Below are 20,497 nucleotides of genomic sequence, written 5' to 3' on the forward strand. Positions count from 1 at the left end.
TCGGGAACCGGCGCGGAAGACCCCGCGCGCGTCTTGCAACCTCCCCGCGGGAGAGGCGGCGGGCGGGGCGGGCAGAGCCAGCCTGGGCGGGCCAGGTGAGCGGCGGGTGCGGCCAGGTGCGTTGCCGGCCGGCCTCCCTGGCCCCGCCTCGCCCGCCTGGCTGGCTGGAGTGCCGGAACTGGAGCGAGTCGGCGGTGCCTGATGGAGCCTCCGGTGGCTCCTGCTGCCGCCAGCCCGGTGAGTCCTGGGTGGGGGAGGGGCTGAGCCTACCCCGCAGGGGGGTTGTTGGGGCAGCCCGGCGGCTCAGCCCTTCCGCCTGCAGTGGTGGCTGCGGGGGGCCCGGAGAGCGGCAGCCTTTCGCCCAGCCGCGGCGGGGCAGCTCAGCCCCTGGCAGATGGGGAAAGCTCCGAGCCGGGCTGGGCCCGATGCTGCTGCCGGGAGGGGAGTCGCCCGGTGGGAAGAGCCGGCGGGCAGGTGGGTCCCGGCACTTCAAGGAGAGCCACGGCGGCTGAGCAGGTTGCTCCGAGGGGCCCCGCTGGGAAAAGGGAAGAAGGAAGGAGAGTGATTCCCTCCCCCTCCCCCTCCCCACCCTGGACTGGCCCCCGAATTCCAACGACAGGACTCGCTCTCTGCATTGCCCAGCCAGAGGAATCCGCTCCTTTCTTAAGCGGGGGGTTGGACTAGAAGACCTCCAAGGGCCCCTCCGACTCTTACTCTGTAATTCGGGAGCCTTTAAAAAAATTGCAGAACCTGCTATTCTTCAGTCAGGCGGCCAGGAGAGGGTCTCCGCTTGGGAGGGCTCTGGGCAATGACCTTTCCGAGGTCATCAGGCAGGCGTGTCCGACCGGGGCCAGCTACCTAATGCAGCCCTCAAGATTGCAAACTTTTCAGATTATTATGTGATTTATATACATTTACTATGTTGTATATTTTATGTGTGGCCCAAGCCAGTTCCTCCTCATTCAACGCAGCCCAAAGGTTGGACCCCCATGTTATAATCCATACATTTTACTTTGGTTATTAATTTCGGTGTTTGCTTCTTTTTTTTTTCCTGTTAAGAAAATGGATGCTCAAAGCCCTTTGCCAGAGAAAGACACTTTTTCTTCTGCCCCAAAGCAAAACTGGGACCCACAGCCAAGGAACAGGGTCACTGGGGGGGGGAGGCAGTTTGGGCCGATGGGTTCCCCAGGGGGAGGGGGGAGGGGGTTAGGCCAAGGCCTCAGTTGGAGTTGCAAGAGCTGCATTGAAAACCATCCAGATTAAAATCCTTTTAGAAGGCTCGAGACCTTCAGGAGAAATTGGGCTTCTGCTCTTCTAGCTTTTAAAATATGGGTAGTCCTCAATTTATGATCACAACTGAGCCAAACTTGCTAAGCGAGAAAGTGAGTTTTGCCCCATTTTACAACCTTTCTTGCCACAGTTGCTAAGTGAATCATTGCATTTGTTAAATTAGTAACCCGGTTGTTAAGTGAATCCGGCTTCCTCACTGACTTTGCTTATCAGAAGACCACAAAAAGGGATCACGTGACCCCAGGACTCTGCAACCGTCATAAATCTGAGTCCGTTGCCAAACATGCTCCATCCCCATAGCTTTGGGGAATCCTTCTCTTGCCCATTCTGAGGTGCCACTGATGGGCAGCCCCTGGGGGTCTCCCTCCTGCACCAGCAACAGCCCGGAGGGTCCCGTCCTGTGGGGCTGAGAGAGGCGCAGGGAGGGGAGCCTGGGGGGTTTGGGTCAGAGGTTTTGGAGTTCTCCTGACAGGTAGTCCTCGACTTACAACCATTCGTTTAGCAACTGTTCAAAGTTACAAAGGCACTGGGGAAAGTAACTTACAGCTGGTCCTCGCACTTATGACCAAAATTCGAGCATTTGGCCACTGGCGTGGATTTAGGATGGCTGCAGCGTCCCAGGGTCAAGTGACCCCCGCACATCTTTCCCAACAAGCTTCCCATAACAACTGCAGTGCTTCGCTTAACAACCGTGTCAAAAAAGTGTCATAAAATAAGGCACGGCTCCCTTAACAACGGCCTTATTTAGCAGTGGAAATTCTGGTCCCAGCTGTGGCCGTAAGTCGAGGACTGCCGGAATTGACCCCCCCCCTCTGCTTGGCCACCGGTTTGTCCTGCGTCTTTGGCGGCCTCCGCCTGAAGGAAGCCGGCGAGTGACCAGCTGGCCAGTGGGTGCCGTGAAAGACATTTGAGGCCTTCGAGAAAGAGCGGGTGGGATGTGACTCCTGCCTTGGGCAGGGGGTTGGACTAGAGGACCTCCAAGGTCCCTTCCAGCCCTAGGATTCAGTGTGTGTGAAGGGGAGGAGAAAGTTTTGTCTGGGGCACTTCCCTTCACAGCCACAAGAGGTCGTGCTCCCAATTCACACATCTACAGGTAGTCCTCGACTTACAACCGTTCATTTAGTGACCGTTCAAAGTTACAAGAGCTCTGAAAAAAATGACTTATGACCATTTTTCACCCTTACGACCATTGCAGCCTCCCCGTGGTCACATGATCAAAATTGAGACACTTGGCAACTGACTCATATTTATGACGGTTGCAGTGTCCCGGGGTCACGTGATTCCCTTTTGCGACCTTCTGCAAGCAATGGAGGAAGCCAGATTCACTTTACAACCGCGTTACTAACTTAATAACTGCAGTGATTCACTTAACAACTTTGGCAAGAAAGGTCGTAAAATCTTACGACCTTTGCTTAACTCTCTTGCTTCCTCACAACTTGTCTTCTGTTGCTCAAAATTTCAGCAACAGGAATGCTGGGCTCCATTGCGGTCATAAGTGGAGGACTAGGTGTGCAGGAATTTCCGGGAAAAAAATGGCCAAAACTCACCTGGGGCATTTCTCTCTTGTGCTGGTCAGTCAGGCCCGGCAGGTCAGGCAAAGCAGGGAAGCTCCGAAGGAAGACTTGCCGGGTGGCTGACCTTGGAAATGCTCCTTCTGGTTTTGGAGACACCAAGGCCTCAGCCAGCAGCTGCAGTGGTGAAGGCACCAGCAATAGCCATAGCCCTTAGACTTATCTATCGCTTCACGGCGCTTGTACAGCCCCCTCTAAGCGGTTTACAGAGTCAGCCTCTTGCAAACCCCAACAATCTGGGTCCTTGTTTTACCCACCTCGGAAGGACGGAAGGCTGAGTCAACCTTGAGCCTGGTGGGATTTGAACTGCCAAATTACAGCCAGCCAGAAGTAACCTCCAGTGCTGCACTCTAACCACTGTGCCACTGCTGCTCAGAACTTCTCCTGGTTTCTAGCCTGGTTGTAGTTCCTCCTCAGGCTCCAAGCCAGTTGGGTGACCTTGGGCCAGCCCCTCCCTCTCAGCCCAAAGAAGGCCGCAAGGGTAAGCCCCTTCTGAGCAACCATCTCAAGGGAATTGCAGGCTCTGCTCAATCTCCAGGGATCAGCACGAACTCATCCAGCCCCTAAACCAGGGTTTCTCAACTTTAAAAACTTGAAGATGCCTGGATTTTAACTCCCAGAATTCCCCAGCCAGCAAATAGCAGTTGTGCTCCTGACTAGCGTGGTCCTCTCTCCTTCGGTCGCAGGGCAGAGTCGTCCAGCTGAATGGGGCTGGCCTGGAGGGGTTCTGCCTGCCGGCCACCATCCTGCCCCAGGTGCAGCCGTCTTTCCTGGTGGCAGATGCCACACCGGCCCCTGAGCCCACCCAACCGCGGGAGACGTGGGGAGGGAAGTACGAATTCCTGCTCTCCTGCCTGGGATACTGCGTGGGGCTGGGGAACGTGTGGAGGTTCCCGTATCTCTGCTATCGCAACGGAGGCGGTGAGTGGACGTCCCACCCGCTTCCCTCCTTAGCAGGGGCCCATCTGGCAATCGTTCTGTCTCAGTTGGCATTAACAGTCCCCTCCTCCTCCTCCTCCTCCCCCTCCAGTCTATGGAGATTATTCTCAGTCCTCCAGGTCCCAGAGGTGCTTTTTCAAGAGGCAACTGGACTTTCGGGTTTTTCTTTGAAGCTCTGAGCTGAAGAAGCTTCTTGGATGAGAAGTGAAATGTCTTCAAAGAAAAACCCGAAAATCCAGTTGCCTCTTGAAAAAAGCACCTTTGGGAAAGCTATCCAACTTTTTCATTTCTTTGCCAGCTGCTCTGAATTTGCCAAGCAAGCGTGCTGATGTTATCTTTTTCCTCTTAATTAATATTAATGTAGATTGTTCCATTTCCTTTCTGTTGTCATACAGAGCTTGTGGCGTCCCTCCCTTTCACTCAGGAGAGACGTATTACATCTTAAATTAGTAGCCTTTTGCCTTGAACTTCTGCTATTGTTCTGCTCCACCTTTCTTATCATCCCTGCAGGCCCTGAGCAGGTGTGGATGCCACCAACATCCTGGGCTCATTCCTTTTCTTCACCACAACTGGGTTTCTCCAGGCTCTGTTCTTAAGGGAAGTTAACAAAGTAGAATATTTGCAGCTGGGTTGAAATGAGGGCTCCTGGATGCTCTCTGAGCTGGGTGGTTTTCTTGCAGACGTTTCATGACCCAACTAGGGAATGTCATCAGTCCTATAACGAGTGCTGTCGATGTCACCTAGCAATGAAACGTCTTCAAGAAAACCACCCAGCTCAGAGAGCAGCAAGGATCCGTCATTAAGAGAAGCTGCTTCTTTTTCAGAAGATTGGATGGTTGGACACCCTTAAGGCATTCCACACTGGGGCAAGAGCCACACAGTCAAAGCACGGCTGGCCTTGGAAAGCTGGAGTATAAAGCTGCTCCTGGCATCCCCTTCCTCCCCCCTTGAGCTCCCTGGCATTAATCCTCCTGTCCTGTCCTGCCCTTTCCTTGACTTCTTCTCTCTCTCTTTCTCTCCCCCGTGAACGGCTCCATTGTTCTTTCTAGGCTGTTAAGTCAAGCTTGCGTGTGTGAGCAATTAGTGCAATGGTTCAACAACTGGCCCATTCCGGAGCATCTCCCTTTTTCTGCCTAGGCACACGCAGCCATCCTTCCCTGCCTAAGGACGCCTCCCACCCCACCCCTGATCATTAGGCGCTTGACCTGAGAATGGGGTCAACAGCAGGGCTTTTCCTCTGCATTCCAATAGGGGGCGCTGTGGCACTGAGCAATCACCCAAGAGCCAAATCCCTGTTGGGGAAGGAGAAGATCCAGGGAGGGGCCCAAGTGCCAAAGACCTTTTACACCAGGCAATGTGTGGACTTCAACTCCCAGAATTTCCCACCCAGCTGGGAATCCTGGGAGTTGAAGTCCACACGTCTTCCAAGTTGCCAAGCTTGGAGGTCCCTGTTTTAAAATCTCTTACCCAGGTCTTTAAAAAGTCTTTTGTTCCTACTTTTGGGCTGAGCTCTTGCAACAAATTGCGTTGTGAGGTGGCACAAACTTTGTACTTGGAAATGTGGAGCCATTTCACACCTTTATGTCTGTATCATTATTCTCCCGCCCCCCCCCCCAAAAAAAAACCACCCATAAAATGACGGGAAATCGTGGAAGCAGGGATTCCATCCTTGCTGAGGTTGAGCTAAGAGGGCGACGGTGAAGCCTCACTAGAGGAGCCATGTTGGTCCTGATGGGCCGGTAGGTCTTCCCTCGGCTGCTTTGGCTTCCATCCCTCCTCCAGGCTGCTTTCCCCAAGCACCAAAATGGCCATTTTTGCCCCCAGGCAGCTTCTAAAGCGATGGGAATCCATTCTCAAAGGGTGGCAAGTTCAGTTAGTCCAGGGCCGGTGGCTTTGTAGGGAAGAGGAGGACTGGGGGGGGGGGGTCCTTTTTTTTTTTTTTAATTGAAAAGTTTTACAAAAAAGAAAAAAAAAATTCAAATATTTCCCCTTCCCCCCCTCTCTTCCTTCCCCCCCTAGCCTCCCCCCCCCCCGACTTCCCAGAACAAAATACAGGGTCATTCCTTTTCTTTCTTTTTTTTTAATTTGCTTTTAATTTATATGCCGCCCTTCTCCGGAGACTCAGGGCGGCTTACAATGCGCTAAGCAATAGCCTTCATCCTTTTGTATATTTATACAAAGTCAGCTTATTGCCCCCACAAACTGGGTCCTCAATTTACCTATCTTAGAAAGGATGGAAGGCTGAGTCAACCTTGAGCCTGGCGAGATTCGAACCTGCAGTAATTGCAGACAGCTGGAGTTAAATTACAATGCATTAGTCTGCTGAGCTATCCAGTCTCCTGGATTTCTGGAAAATTTGGCAGAAATTTCTCCAAATTTCTGCCAAATTTCCCACTTTTAATGTCCATTCTTCAATAGTAGGCAATTCTTCGTTCTTCCAGTATTGCGCCACCAAAAGTCTAGCTGCAGTTATTAAATTTAAAATGAATTTAGTCTCTATAACCGTATAATCTGTGATTATACCCAACAAAAACAATTGTGGAGTAAACTTTATCTTCTTTTTAAGAATATTTTGGATAATCCACCATATTTTAATCCAAAATGCTTTAACTTTTTTACAAGTCCACCATATGTGATAATAAGTAGCATCATCACAATCACATCTCCAACACTTAGATTGCAAATTCGGATACATACAAGCCAACTTTTTAGGATCCAAATGCCATCTGTAAAACAATTTTACATTTCTAACCCATATTTTTTCCCAAGTTTCCATCATTATTGGTTCCTGAATGTTTTGTGCCCATTTTATCATGCAATCCTTAACTAATTCTGTTTCTGAGTCTATTTCTATCAGTATATTATATAATCTTTTTATATTTTCCTCCTTCTGCATGATACCAATTCTCTGGTCTTCTTTCCATCTAGCTTGCAACTGTCCATACTGAAACCAAGTTTGAATTATTTTTTCTTCTTTCAATGCCTTTATAGATTTTAACTGCAATATACCCCCTTCCATTTTAAGAAGCTCTTTATAGGTAATCACCTCTTGCTTTTGTTCTACACTAGGACTGTGCGGTCCTTGATGCTCTTGTTTTCTGGCAGAGGTTTCATGACCCAACTAGCGAACAGCATCAGTGCTAGAAGGGGGGAGGAGGAGGAGGAGGAGTGCCAATGTTGTGTGTTAAGGGCCACACCTGCGCTGCCTTCTCTTCTTAGGGGTCTTTCTGATTCCCTACACCATCATGCTGGTCTTCACGGGCCTGCCTCTCTTCCTGATGGAGCTCAGCCTTGGCCAATATGGGGCCACCGGACCCATCAGCGTCTGGAAGTGCTGCCCCCTCTTGAAAGGTGAGCCCATCGGGGGGCCGCAGGGCCAGGAGGCCACCGAGCCCCAGTGGAGAGCCCCCTCAGTCCGTGTGGGGCATCCTGTGAGTGGGTGGGGGGCCAGAGGGCGGCTGGAGAGGAAAGGGGCCTTTTAGGGGCCTTTCTCATTTTGCCCTGTGGAGGAACCCCTCTTGCTGATGAGCGCCGTGACTCGTAAGCGGGAGACCCCCAACTCCGCTTCTGTCCCTGCTTGTGGTGGAGCTCGGGGGCCCCTGGGCTTCTTCTGGGGAGCCTGGGGTTGGGGCCCTGCCCACCAGCCTCCTGTGCCCTTCTGCTGGGGCTCTACAGAAATGCCCTCCGCCCTCCGGAGGAGAGGTACCCTCAACTGGGGAAGGGGAGCCATGGAACTGCGCTGGTTGACCTCCCCCACTCCCTGCACAGGGATCGGGGTCGGGATGTTGGTGGTCTCCTCGCTGGTCTCCCTCTACTACAACGTCATCATCGCCTGGACCCTCTACTACTTGAGCATGTCCTTCCAGAGCCCCCTGCCCTGGTCCTGCGACGCCCCACACAACCGCCCGCTCTGCCAGGCTCAGGTAGCGGCTGGGTCCCGTGGGGGGGGGAAGAGCGGGAGGGGCAGCAGGGCGTCCTCGGGGTTCCACATGCCGGACCTCCGCTCTGGCCCAGGAGACGGGAGTAGCTGGCCGGCCAGCAGGCCTGGAGAGACCCAGGGAGGCCCTGCACCTGCGCTGCCCCTTCCCTGCCCCACGAGGGTCTCCTCTTGCCTTTCAGAACGGGACTTTGGTGAGCAGCCGCCCGTCCAGCGCCAGCGAGGCCTTCTGGAAGTGAGTCTCCTGGGTTGGGGGAGGTGGGCTCCCTCATTTTGGGGGGGGGGTCAGCCTGGGGAAGCAGGGAATGGGGGGGGTGGCCCACAGGCTCAGCCTCTTCAGCTGGAGCTTCTCCAACCTGCAAGCGCAGCTCCTGGGACGGAGGGACCCACACGGGTACGTGCAAGGTGGCAAAAGCAAGAGGTCGGTCAGCAGCAAAGAAACCGGGCTGGGGAGGGAGGGAGGGAGGGAGGGGGGAGGGGGGGAGGGGGACTGACTCTCAAGGACTGGCTGGGCCTCCTTAGCAAAATCCCTCCCGTTTCCTGGTTGCTGCTGGGCGGGGGGGGGGAGAGGGGGGGGGATGCTCATTTTGTATAGGCTTGGAGAACTGCAGGTAGTCCCTGACTTACGACCATAATGGAGTCCAAAATTTCTATTGTTGTTAACTGAATTTTGTCCCATTTTACGGCCTTTCTGGCCACAGTTGTTAAGTGAATCACTGCGGTTGCTAACTTCCTAACACATTAAGTGTTCAGTGAATCCGGCTTCCCCTCGTGGGCTTTGCTGGTCAGAAGGTCACAAAAGGGGATCATGCGACCGTCATAAATACGAGTCAGTTGCCAAGCACCTGAATTTTGATGTGCAAGTATTAAAAACAGTCATAAGTTTTCACTCCCTTTGCAACTTCAAACGGTCACTAAATGAACTGTTGTAAGTTAAGGACTTCCTGCATTCTGCGCCCCCTGGTGGGCGGGGAAGGGTCCCGGGGGGGGGGCAGGGCTCCTTCCTGGCCATCAGCCGTCCTCCCTTCCCCTCTTCTGCTTCCAGCCAGCGGGTGCTGGGCGTGGTGCACAGCTCCGGCCTGGGCGACCCCGGCCCCGTGAGGGGGTCCCTGGCGCTGTGCCTGCTGCTGGCCTGGGCCCTCATCTTCCTCTGCACCCTGAAGGGCATCCGCAGCTCGGGCAAGGTGAGCGGGCCCGGGGGGCAGCGTGGGGAGCCCCTCCTCCCTGGCCTTGCCCTGGGGGCTCAGCCGGGCTCCAGCTGGGGCCGGGGTGCTTCTCCCTCTCAGCCGCTGGGCCCTCTCTCCGGCAGATTGTGTACTTCACGGCCACCTTCCCCTACGTGGTCCTCGTGGTGTTGATCATCCGGGGAGCCACGCTGGAGGGCTCCATCGAGGGCGTCCGCTTCTACCTCTCCGCAGACTGGAGCCGCCTGCAGAGCGCCCAGGTGCCCATGGGCAGAACCGCCTTCTCCAATTGTGTGTCTGTCTGTGTCTGTCTGTGTGTGTCTGTGTGTGTGTGTGCAGGGGGTGGGGAGAACCCAACCGTTAAGGCTGCTGGTCCTGCTTTCTTGCAAGCGGAAGGGCTGGGGGGGGGTCTTTTGAGGCGGGGTGGGGGCTGACCTCAGCAGGAGCTGAAAGAGGGGGTCAGGTGTGCTCATGGGGCTCTGCCTCCGGCCTTCTCGTGGGGAGGCCGATGGGGAGGGGAGGCAGCCCAACCCTTGGGAGGCAGCTCACACCCGATGGATCTCCACCTTAGCTAAGCCATGGTGTCTTAACCGTGTTTGGCTAAGCACACAGCAACCCACAAGAGTTCAAGAGCAAGCCATCAATGTGTGTTTACAAACCATCGAAGCCTCCTAAGGGTGTGACTGCAGTCTCTGGCCTGCTTTGCAGGTGACGTCAAGCCATGGTTTGACTAGCGGTGGTTTAAAAGAGAGTATTTGTAGCTGAGGGTCCTCAGTGCTCTCCGAGCTTGGCGGTTTTCTTGCAAACATTTCATGACTCAGCTAGGGAACATCAACACCACTATCATTATTAGCACTGATGATGTTCCCTAGTTGGGTCACGAAACGTCTGCAAGAAAACCACCCAGCTCAGAGAGCACCGAGGACCCCACAGTTCTTGGTGGTGATTTTTGAGTAACCCATGAGTAGCTGAGCTCCGATGTTAAGTCTTCAGGCAACAGCTGTGCCTTAGACGTTGTGTTGATGCTTCTAGTAACCAGGCTTTTTAATAACCGGTGCTGGTAAATGGGGTTGCAAGTTGAGAGGTCCTCTTGGGGAGAAAGCCAGGCCCAAAATGTCTCTTTCCCCCTCCTTGGAGAAGGTCTGGAACGACGCAGCCTCGCAGATCTTCTACTCGCTGGGCATCGGCTTCGGGGGGCTGCTCTCCATGGCTTCCTACAACAAGTTTGACAACAACGTGATCAGGTGAGGCGGCTGGAGGAGCCCTCATCACCTGCCTCCCTGGCCTGAAACCCGGGCTGGACACAGATCGGCCCCACGGGGAAAAGGGGGGGCTTTGGGGGGGTCTCCACGTCAGGCGTCACAACCTCTTTCTGCTGTGGGGAACTTCTGGGGGTGAGGAAGACAAAGCCGTGGGGTCCAGCCAAGGTGTGGTGTCAGCACAGGAACCCACAGCCTAGGGGACAGCTGGCCACCCCCTTGTTCAGCCCCACGAGCTCCCCCCTCTCTCTCTGCCCACAGGGACACGCTGGTGATCGGCATTGGGAATTGCTGCACCAGCTTCTTCGCGGGCTTTGCCATTTTCTCCGTCCTTGGGCACATGGCCTGGCGGAAGAAGGTCTCTGTCGGAAGGGTGGCAGATTCAGGTGCGGAGGATGTTGGGAAGCCCCCTTTGGCTGGGCCACCAGTCGGCTCTCGGAGGCTTTGAGATCTCCAGGGCCGTCTTGGAACCCTCCCATGGTCTTCAAGAGGGGCTCGATGGTGGGCCTGAGAGCAAAGGCCGTTTTGGCATCCCTGTTTTCCTGAGGGGGGGAGGAGAGCAGACCCTTTAGAGAAGTGGGGCTGAGCAGCATAGCACTGGCTGAAGAAGAGCCCCACCGAGACCCCCACAGCCTTCCCAGCTCCTCTCCATCTCCCAGCTCTGTTTCGCCTGCCAGCGTGCCCAGGTTTGGCCAAAGCAGACGGGGGGGCAGGGGGCGGGGGGGGCTTTGAGTGACCTCTGGCTCTTTCCTCAGGACCCGGACTGGCTTTCGTGGCCTACCCTGAAGCCCTGGCTCTGCTGCCCGGCTCCTTCTTCTGGTCCATCCTGTTCTTCCTGATGCTCCTCACCCTGGGGGTGGACACGCTGGTGAGTGGCAGCCGGCCGGGCCCTTTTCGGAACTGGGGGCTGCATCGGGGGGGGGAGGTAAGAGCCCCCCCCAAGAGCAACAGCGGCTTCTGCTGCAACCTGACCCAACTGGCCCCTTCAGGTCTATTGCAGTTCCCATGGAGCACATCTGGGGAGGGTCTCTGTCTGAAGCAAACATCTGGGCCACTGAGGTGGCTTTTAAGGGAAGAAAGCTTCTTGGTTGTCACCCTTCCTTCCTTCCTTCCTTCCTTCTTTTCCTTTCCTTTTTCTCTTCTTTCTCTCTCTCTCCCACCCTTCCTTCTCCCATTCTTTCCTTTTTCACTTCCTCCCTCCCATTTTTTCAAATCAAATGCACCGTTGGCAATAGGGAAAGAGTCCCGTAAAAGCAGCAGCGTAAATCCCAACGCCTTCGCCCTCGGGGGCTGAGCTTTCCAAGGCTCTGTCTTGCCTCCCCCTGGGCTCCTCCGTGCCTGGCCCGTCTCCTGGCCTCCTGCTCCCTCCGTGGCCGGAGGGGGCTGAGCTTCCGAGGGGAGGGGGTGGGGGCGGGAGGGGGGCGCTTTATTTCACTCATGCTCTCCTGCCTGCCTGCCTGCCTGTCAGTTTGGAAACATGGAGGGCATCACCACGGCAGTGATGGACGAGTTCCCGTCCCTGCGCAGTTGGAGGCGCAAAGTCCTGTTCCTGGGAGGTCTCTGCTTGGCCTTCTACCTGCTGGGCCTCCTGCTGATCACAGAGGTGAGCACGCGTGTGTGTCTGTGTGTCTGTGTGTGTCTTAAGCACCCCGTCTTCCCCCCCCCGCCTCTTCATTAGTACAACGTACTCCCTGTTTTGTGTTGGCAAGAGCCTCCGACTTATTACAGGTAGTCCTCGATTTACAACAGTTCATTTAGTGACCGTCCGAAGTCACAACGGCAGTTTAAACGGTGACTTAGGACCCTTTTTCACACTTACGACCGTTGCATCTCCAAAGTCACCGGATCAAAATTCAGGCGCTTGCCAACTGACTCCTACTTCTGACGGTCAGTGGCCCCGGGTCATGCGATCCCTTTTTGCGACTGTCCGACAGGCAAAGTCAACAGGGGAAGCCGGATTCACTGAACGACTGTGTGACTCACTTAGCCACTGCAGTGATTCACTTAACAACTGTGGCAAAAAAGGTCATAAAACGGGGCACAGTTAACTGAACAACTGTCTCACTTAGCAACAGAAGTTTTGGGCTCAATTATGGTCGTAAATCAAGGACTACCTGTACTGTAATCCAAAGTATCTTGTCTCTCACTGTAAAAAAGGCATTGAACGAGGGTTCACTCCGTTGTGGGAACCCAGTTTTCCCCCTGGCGGGTGGCCTAACCCAGGCGTCCACATCAAGCCACCGTTGGCAGGAGCCGTCTGAATGGACGGAGTTTGTTCCCTGAATGATTACACCAGATTTGGATGCTCTGTGTTGTATCCTTTGTTGTACTGACCGAGCACAGCATTAGGGATTACGTAGTTCTGGTCAGGCATCCCCACCTTGTAAGGCAGCCGAAGGGCCCCTGCAGTCTCCTCTGCTCTGTGGGGACCCAGCGGTGGGTTTGGGGACCCTTGCCAGCCTGCTGAGGGGGAAGCCCGGCCTCTGGATTGGGGAGAAGCCCTCAGAAGGCAAGCAGCAGACGGACTGGGGAGGCCCAGGCCGGTCCCGCCCAGTTTGGTGCCAGGCCTTTGTGGCTTTCCTCTTGCAGGGCGGCATATACTGGTTTACCCTCATCGACGCCTACAGCACCAGCTTCGGCCTCATCATCGTGGCTCTCTTCATGTGCCTTGGGGTTGCCTTCTTCTACGGTGAGTCCGTGCGGGGCGAGCAAGCTGTGCCAGGCAGGCAATGGCTTCCTAGGGAGGGTCTCCCCCTGTGGGACTGCCTGGCAGTGGGGCGCTGTATCCGTCTTCACCACTAACCAGCATAAGTGGCTTGTCCATGTGCAAAGGATCCTTGGTCTTGGTCAGCTCAGCTCAGGTCAGGCTTCCCTTCCCACATTCACCCCATCAAGCGTTGTTGAAATGAGGGGTCCTGGGAGCTCCCTGAGCTGGGCGATTCTCTTGCAGACGTTTCATGACCCAGCTAGGGAACATCATCAGTGCTAGAAGAGGGGGGGGTTTGCAGGGAGGAGGAGGATGACGATGACTACGGGGCCATTGGTGCCCTCTGAGCCAGGTTGCAGACGTTTCATTATCTAGCAGGGTAACATCATCAGTGCTGGAAGGGAGAGGGGTTTGTCTCCTTTTTCACTAAAATGCAAAACCTCTCTCCCCTTTAAGGCAAAGTTTCCCAACCTTCACATTTTATTTATTTATTTATTTATTTTAAATTTGATTTATATGCCGCCCTTCTCCGGAGACTCAGGGCGGCTTACAATGCGTTAAGCAATAGCCTTCATTCTTTTGTATATTTTATACAAAGTCAGCTTATTGCCCCCACAAACTGGGTCCTCATTTTACCTACCTTAGAAAGGATGGAAGGCTGAGTCAACCTTGAGCCTTGGCGAGATTCAAACCTGCAGTAATTGCAGGCAGCTGTGTTAATAACAGGGTGCACTAAACCCCTGTACTATCAAGGCTCTTTTTACATCTCTTCACATCTCATCTATGGACCTCAACTCCCAGAATTCCCGAGCTAGCAATGAATGATAGAGTTGGAAGGGACCAGAAAGGTCACCTAGTCCAGTATTTCTAAACCTTTTCAACTTTTAACGTGTGGACTTCAACTCCCAGAATTCCTGGCTGGGGAATTCTGGGAGTTGAAGTCCACACGTCTTAAAGTTGCCAGAGTTGGGAAAACCTGCTCTCACGTCTGCTGGGCTGCTTCCTAAATTAATCTGGACGGACACAGCTTGGGTTCAGAAAATACTAAAGACGGCAATTGCTTCTTCTTTTGCCCTGGATCAAAAAAACCGGGCAGTGGCTGTGCGGAACATGCTGTCATCTGGCCGAGAGGCGGTGTGGATGCGTGGAAGGAAAGCCCAAATCAGGGGTGGGACCGGCAAGGGTGCTTCCTCACAGCCGTGTGCAACCCGTTCCTTTTCCTGCAGGGGTGAACCAGTTTTGCCAACACATCGTCGACATGATCCGGCAGTGCCCACCCTGGTGCAGCCAGCTGGTGCCGTACTTCAAGGCCTGCTGGGTGATCTTCACGCCAGGGATGTTGCTGGTAGGCCAGGCGGGGGCTTTGCGGTCTCCCTGCCCCCCCCCACAGCTCTTATGGGGAGAGTCTGGGCAGCCGTGGGGTGGCCTCCCACCCCTTGGCCATCCTTGTCCGCTCTGCTCCCTTCGCAGTTCATTCTCTTCTACATCTTCCTGGACCTGTCGGGCACCACACTGCACTACGGAGCGTACCGGTTCCCACGGTGGGGCCAGGCGCTGGGCATCTGCATGGGGGTGCTGAGCTGCATTCAGATTCCGCTTTGGGCTGGCATCGCTCTCTGCAAGGAGTCCGGGACGCTGGTTGCTGTGAGTCGGGGAAGAGAGCCCAGTGGGTGGCGGGTAGGGAGGACTTCCCGTCTCTCACCTGCAGGACAGGGAGGGAGCCGAGTCGGGCAGGGCTCCAGGTGTGTCCATCCTGTGCCACAACTGAGGACCCCAAGGAGAAGCCTTGCTGCAAAATCCAGTCAGTCGGTCACCAGGACCAAAGATTTATTCTTCCAAGCTTTAGGGACCCTGCTGGAGCGCATGGCCATTGCTCTTCTGGCCTCTGCCATGCAGGCCTCCCTTGCAGGGCTCTCCAGAGGGATTTCCAAAGAGGGTTCCCCTGGCGGAAGAGCTGCTCCCCAGAGACCACCTTAAGTGGCCAGCTTGCGTCTTTTCTGGATGTTTTGGTCAGGGGGGAGCTGCTCAAGCCCCCCTCCGATTCTCTGGGTCACGGGGTGGAATCCGAGGGATGGCAAGACCCCTTCAGGGTAGAGTTGCTGACAGGAGCCAGGGGCAGCTTTGCACCCCTTCTGGAGACCTTGGGTTGTAGGCGGGAGAAGAAAGGTCATAAAACGGATCAAGCTTCCAGGAAGCAGGCACACTGTTCTGGCTGTGTGGGGCAGCCCTTGGGGAGCCCCACGCCCTCTTGCCTCTCCCGGCGTACGTTCCTGGCGATACCCTTGATGGCGGAGGGGGGCAGTTGGAGCCGTGTCCAAAGTCTCCCCTTCTGTCGTCACAGCGCTTCAGGAAAGCCGTCCGTCCTCGGAGTTCCTGGCGTTCTGCCAGCAGCCGTGAGCTGCCCCACCAGGTCATCGACGTTCCCTACACCGTCAACTTGACGGACAGCGACTTCGTAGGAGGTTGGCAGCTGCCAGATCGCAGCGAGGCCTGATGCTGCGGCCAACGCAGGAGGAGGCATCTATGCCGGTCCACTTAAGGCTTGGACCCGACCAGCCATTTTGCTGTCCCTTGGAGGGGGTTGCGGTAAAAGCAACGGTGCAGGAGAGACGCTGCTGCCACTGCTGACTGACAGGGCCAGCCTGGAGGCTGCTGGTGCCCCCAGGCCCTCTCCCCACGAGAAGCCCAGGGGCCGGGCCACAGCCATCGCTGCTCCACTCCCCGATCGGGCCGCGACTCTTGGCTCCAGCGTCTTTTCAGGGCAGCTCTGCCCCGTCTCCGAAATCGAAGAGGCCACCCTCCACTGCTGCTTTGCTGCCCTGTGGCACTCCCCCTCACGCACCCGGAGCATGGGAAGTCCTCAACTTAAGACCACAATTGAGCCCAAAGAGTTTATTGCTAAGCAAGACAGATGTTAAGTGAGTTTTGCCCAATTTACCACCTTTCCTGCTCAATTGTTAAGTGAATCACTGCAGTTTTTAACTTAGTAACACGGACGTTAAGTGAATCTGGCTTCCCCATCGACTTTGCTTGTCAGAAGGTTGCAAAAGGGGATCACATGACCCCGGGATAGTGACCGTCATAAATACACGCATTGTCCAAATTTTGATCACGTGACCCTGGGGGAGGCTGCAACTGTCCTAAGTGTGAGAAACGGTCATGTCACTTTTTTCAGTGCTGTTGTAACTTTGCTCATTTACTGCATGGCTGTAAGTCGAGGACTTCCTGTACACCTTCTCCGCTTTCCCTACCTTTGGCTCGCTCAGGACCTCCCCTCGGATTCAGCTCACCTGGTGCCTCCTTTCCACCTTGGCCGGAGGTGCCCTGGGCTGGCTCAGCCTCCTGCACTGCCTCTCGTGCAGCGGCACAAGACAAAGCGGCAACATCTGCCTGCAGCCCACAGCTGAGTTACAGAAGGACAGGAATGTCCAGGGACAACGGGCATTTTGGGCTGGCCCCCCTGGACGGACATAACCCCACAATTTTTCTAAAGGGTCTTCTTACGGTGCTCCCTGGGCCCACTCGGGCTGCAGTGAAGGCTCTACACAATCTTGCCAAGTGTGCCCTCCCTCCTCCCCAGACGTGGGGGCATTATAGAGCACTGCCCTTTGCAAAGGGTGAAGGGGAGAACCAAACTCATACAAAGTCCGAGCATTTTTACGGGCCCTTCTGGAAACCAGACAAATAAAGCTGTGGTGCCTGTGTGGAAAGGGCAGGGAGCCGTTGCGTGTGCTGTGTGTTGTGTCCCCAGGCTGGCTTCTCTGCTGGGGAATCTCGGCTCTTTGGCGTGGGACGTTCTTCTGGCTAGTGGCCGAGAGTTCCGCCTGCTGAGAAGGCAGCAGCCTTGCCTAGGAAAACATCCCCAGGCCCTTAAGAGAAAAGAAAGGCCTTCTCCTCACTGGGGCCCCAGGCTGAGCCTGAAAGGAGGGGGGGGAAACAGCGCTTCTGGCCACCCAGCAGCCATCCCAGAAGGAGACCATACCGTCAACTTTATTAAAATAGTCTACATGCTTTATTAGATTCAAAACAGTTTTACGAAAAGCAGCTGGCTGGCCCAAGGAGCTGCCCCCTTTGCTGCCTGGGCAGCCCCCCTGCAGCCTTGCTGGCCAGACGGCCGCCTTCCTCCTTGCCCTGAGACCCAGCGAGACGGGCTCCCCAGGGCCGCTCTGGACAGTCCAGGAGGCAGCCAGGAGCCCGAGGCGTTGCCATCCTCTCCTTGGCTGCACCAAGCGGCCACGAGAGCTGCCAAGCGTTGGTTCCGCTCCCGAGGGAAGGCTGTGGTCCAGGGGCGCCTGTTGGGGTTCCCCTACTCCAGCCACACGGAGGGGAGCAGCGGGCAGGAGGGAGGCAGCGGGTGCAAGCCATGCGCAGCCAAGCAGGGCACTCTGGCCCCAGGAGGCCCCCCAGCAAAGAGCGTCTCTGTCAGCACCAGGCGTTCCGGTGGAGGGCAGCCAAGGGCGCTTGCCCAGACCTTCCGTGTCCTCCGGCTACTTCCGGGGCTTCTTAAAGATCTTAAGCGGAAACTTCTTCTTCCCGGCGCCTGAGTCAGTCTCCTCGCCGGTGGAGCCACTGTCCTCCTCGCCCGCCGCGCCCGTCTTCTTGGCTGCCAGATGTGGGATGCGGCTGTTCGCCTTGCCCGACAGGAGGGAGAGCGCGGTGCGGCCATTGGCAGGCGGCGAGGGGGTGTCTGGCTCAGTGGAGCTGGGGCTGTGTGACCGAGAGGAGTCCCCTGAACGGGCCCCCACCGGCCCCAGCTCCCCCAGGCTGCCCGCCTTCTCCAGCCCCCCGTGGTGGTTGTGCGGGGGCACCTTCTTCATTGTCAGCGGGGCCTCCGACTCGACAGGCTCCGTTTGATGCTGCTGCTGCTGTTCCTCAGCCGGTTTGTTCAGCAGGGCGGGGCGCAGCTTGGGCATGGAAACGGCTGCCCGCGGGAGGTCGCTCAGGTGTGGGATGGAGGAATCCGAGTCCGAGCGAGCCAGGTCCCTGGAGGGGGGGGGGGAGGTGAGAAGACGTGAGTCTGTGAGCCTGGAAGGACTCGAACCCATGCCCCTGCATTCAGTGGCCCACAGCAGCAGCTGCCCTCCGATGCCCTGCCCCCCAATTCCTTCACAGGCGGAACCCAGGGAAGGCCGGCAAGCCATTTTCCTCCATGCCACCCTCACTCTCATACAGAGTGCGGGGGGGGGGGGGGGCATACAAATGCTACTGCTGTCCTTCCAGGCAGCCACCCAGGCAAATGGCCAAACAGGGCGGCCTCAGCAGAAGCCACATGAACCGCTGGACACGAGCCGTCCACAGCGCTCTGAGCACAGCAAACACAGCCAGGGGTCGGGAGAGCTCACGGTGCAGTTAGTGGGTTTCATGGGAAGACACAGCAGGCACCACACCCCGTGCAGCGGCTGCCGGCAGCTGGCCAAAGGTTAGGCGGGGGAGCCCGTGCCAAGGCCGAGCGGACAGGACGGTACCCTGAGCTCTCTGTCTGGCCGTGCGTCCCCGAGGTGACGTCGGGAGGGGGCAGGTTGGGCAGGGCATCCATCTGCAGGATGTAGGAGGAGGTGGTGTGGTGGTAGAGGATGGGCAGCCCGTGGCAGGCGGGAGCAGAGGGCGCTCCGTGGCCGGCCGAGGAGGAGGAGGAGGAGTACGGTGGAGCTGTTGGGACGTCGATGCTGCTGCTGCCACCGGTGAGGCTGGGCATTCGGCGCAGAGTGACCCTGCCGGGCAGGTAATGCACCAGCTGTCCCGATTCCCCCTGGCTGGGGTCCTGCTGGTGACTCTCTACCAACCTCTGCGATCCCAAGGAATGCTGGGGATCCACCAGGCGCTGGCGAATGACGCTGCTTGGCAAGGTGGGAGCTGGCGGGAGAGAAGGGAACAAGGGCCAAGTTAGGGAGGAAGAGGCTGCACTGCTTGTCCAGGAGGCCGCTTCCTCCATTTCCGTCTTTCCGGGAGGGAGGGAGGGAGGGAGGATGGGGTTGGGGGGCGTCAGAAGCTGTCCTGCTTTCCCCCTAAGCCCTCCCTTTTTCCTCTCCCACTCCCTGTGATGCAATCAGCCAAGGAGGAGGAGGAGGTGAGCTTTTCCCCAGTCTGGCCGAAGCACACAATACAGTGTGGCTGCCCCCCGACTGCCCACCACCTGTCGGCCCCAGCCCCACGGTGCCCAGGGAGGTGCCCAAGGCTGCTGGCTGGGCCCGAAGGGGCATGCAAATGGGAGACAAGGAGGTACCCGGTGCACGAAAGACCCGAGGAAGAATCAGGCCCTGCTGGGAAGCGAAGAACCAGGAAGCAGCCGGTTGGGGGAGGGGGGGACCATTCAGCGCCATCTCCCCCTGACCCCCGCCCTCCCCCCTTCAGAGCGCCCCTCCCAACGCCTGTCTCTGGGGAAGACAAAGTCTGGGCCCTCCTGCACCTCTTTCCCTGCATGGGGATAATTTGGAGTGGGAAAATGTGCTGGCCAGGAAGATCTCTTCAAAGGAGGGTGGGAGCTAGAAGGGGGGCCTTCTCGGTGGGGTCTCCCTCCCTGGGTGACATCATCCCTGCGGAGGTAAGACTGGCCCCCCTCTTGACCCTCTTCCACACAGCACTGAAAGCCTGGCTCTGCCAGCGGGCCTGGGGACCCCCGAGTGGGGAATTCTGGGAGCTGAAGTCCACAAGTCTTAAAGCTGCCACGGCTGGAGACCCCTGCTCCAAAGGCAAGAAAAGCCGGAGGGGGTGGGGGGGTCCCCTTTCTCTCCCTGCCCCTGCCCCTCTCCTGGCGAAAGAAACCAAGTGAACACGGACGTCTGTCCATCCCGCCCCTCCGCTCTGCTTTCACGGCTTCTGTCCCGCAGCGGTTCTTCGTTCCGACGGGCACTGCCCTCCGGGAGGGGTCGGCAGAGAGAGGCAGCCGAGGGCGTGAGGGTTAGTGGCGGTGCTAGAAAGGGGAACCGCCCAGATGGGGGGCAGCAGGAGGGGCTCTTAGGCGGAGTTTAGTCCGGTGGGTGAAAGCGAGTCCAAGAGAAGGAGGCTCAAACCGGGGTGCTTCCAGAAGGCCTGGTCCTCCGAGCAGGGGGCGGGGCGGTCACTGCCCTGGCGCCCCAAAAGCAAGGCCACGTCTGGCGTCAGCAAGGAGGGCAGGCGGGGAAAGAGAAAGCGTCATTGGCATCGATGTCCGGGAAGGGGGGGGTCCTTCCTGCCCCCCAGCCCAGACCCCGGAGAGAAAGGCGGGGCCTTCCCGGGTCAGGACCTCCAGGAGGGCTTAGCTCTCCGCCCCCCGGCTCCTCTGGGGCCCTTCCCAGCCTCCCAGGGCAGACCCGAAGGGCCGGGGCTCGGCTGGGCTTCCGGTGCCAAGATGACCAGCCTCGCCTCCACCCCGAGACCCCTCCCCTCCGTGACCCCTGGCAGGTGCCCAGCTGAACCGGGTCCTGAGAAAAGCACTCTGTAGGTGCTCAGAGGCCCTGCGGGGGTTAAGCACGAGGGAGCCAAGGCTGGCTCCTTCACTGCTTTTCTCAGAGTAAGACAAAGCGCAGCTAGTCCTTGGCTTACGACCGTTCAATTAGTGACCGTTCGAAGTTACATCCCTAAGAAAAGCGATTTATAACCATTTTTCACGCTTACGACCGTTGCGGCCTTCC

The 20,497-nt window shown here is 56.8% G+C and overlaps 2 protein-coding genes across 7 annotated transcripts in view; one reads left to right on the forward strand and one right to left on the reverse strand.

Annotated features, from left to right (window-relative positions):
- Positions 1–155: 155 nt before the first annotated feature.
- On the forward strand, positions 156–16,606 carry LOC117676448 (sodium-dependent proline transporter-like). Its single transcript, XM_034435922.3, has 15 exons — positions 156–237; positions 3,548–3,782; positions 7,020–7,151; positions 7,569–7,723; positions 7,920–7,972; positions 8,783–8,921; positions 9,047–9,181; positions 10,062–10,165; positions 10,442–10,566; positions 10,936–11,048; positions 11,649–11,783; positions 12,770–12,869; positions 14,114–14,232; positions 14,358–14,531; positions 15,229–16,606. The coding sequence occupies exons 1-15, from the start codon at positions 202–204 to the stop codon at positions 15,379–15,381; spliced, it is 1,908 nt and encodes a 635-aa protein (XP_034291813.2). The 5' UTR covers positions 156–201; the 3' UTR covers positions 15,382–16,606.
- A 270-nt stretch (positions 16,607–16,876) lies between these two features.
- Positions 16,877–20,497, reverse strand: part of STIM1 (stromal interaction molecule 1) — a 56,744-nt gene continuing 53,123 nt past the window's right edge. For 2 of the 6 annotated variants that reach the window (XM_087895660.1, XM_087895663.1), the window contains exons 11-13: positions 19,898–19,978; positions 18,353–18,740; positions 16,877–17,870 (exon numbers count right to left, since the gene is read on the reverse strand). In XM_087895660.1, the coding sequence (XP_087751786.1) occupies positions 17,375–17,870; positions 18,353–18,740; positions 19,898–19,978 (965 nt within the window). In that variant the 3' untranslated portion in view covers positions 16,877–17,374. The remainder of the gene's footprint in view (positions 17,871–18,352; positions 18,741–19,897; positions 19,979–20,497) is intronic. The other 4 variants (XM_087895664.1, XM_087895665.1, XM_060682683.2 and 1 more) reach the window with 3 other exon arrangements.

The sequence above is a fragment of the Pantherophis guttatus genome, chromosome 5, assembly GCF_059756535.1.
Source record: "Pantherophis guttatus breed Tessera chromosome 5, ASM5975653v1, whole genome shotgun sequence".
NCBI lineage: Eukaryota > Metazoa > Chordata > Lepidosauria > Squamata > Colubridae > Pantherophis > Pantherophis guttatus.

Excerpts from the sequence above, each read along its gene's own strand:
- LOC117676448 (XM_034435922.3), top strand. The coding sequence starts at position 202 with ATGGAGCCTCCGGTGGCTCCTGCTGCCGCCAGCCCG. Across the intron at positions 7,152-7,568 it reads GTGCTGCCCCCTCTTGAAAG|GGATCGGGGTCGGGATGTTG; the intron begins GTGAGCCCATCG and ends CTCCCTGCACAG. Across the intron at positions 9,182-10,061 it reads GCCGCCTGCAGAGCGCCCAG|GTCTGGAACGACGCAGCCTC; the intron begins GTGCCCATGGGC and ends TCCTTGGAGAAG.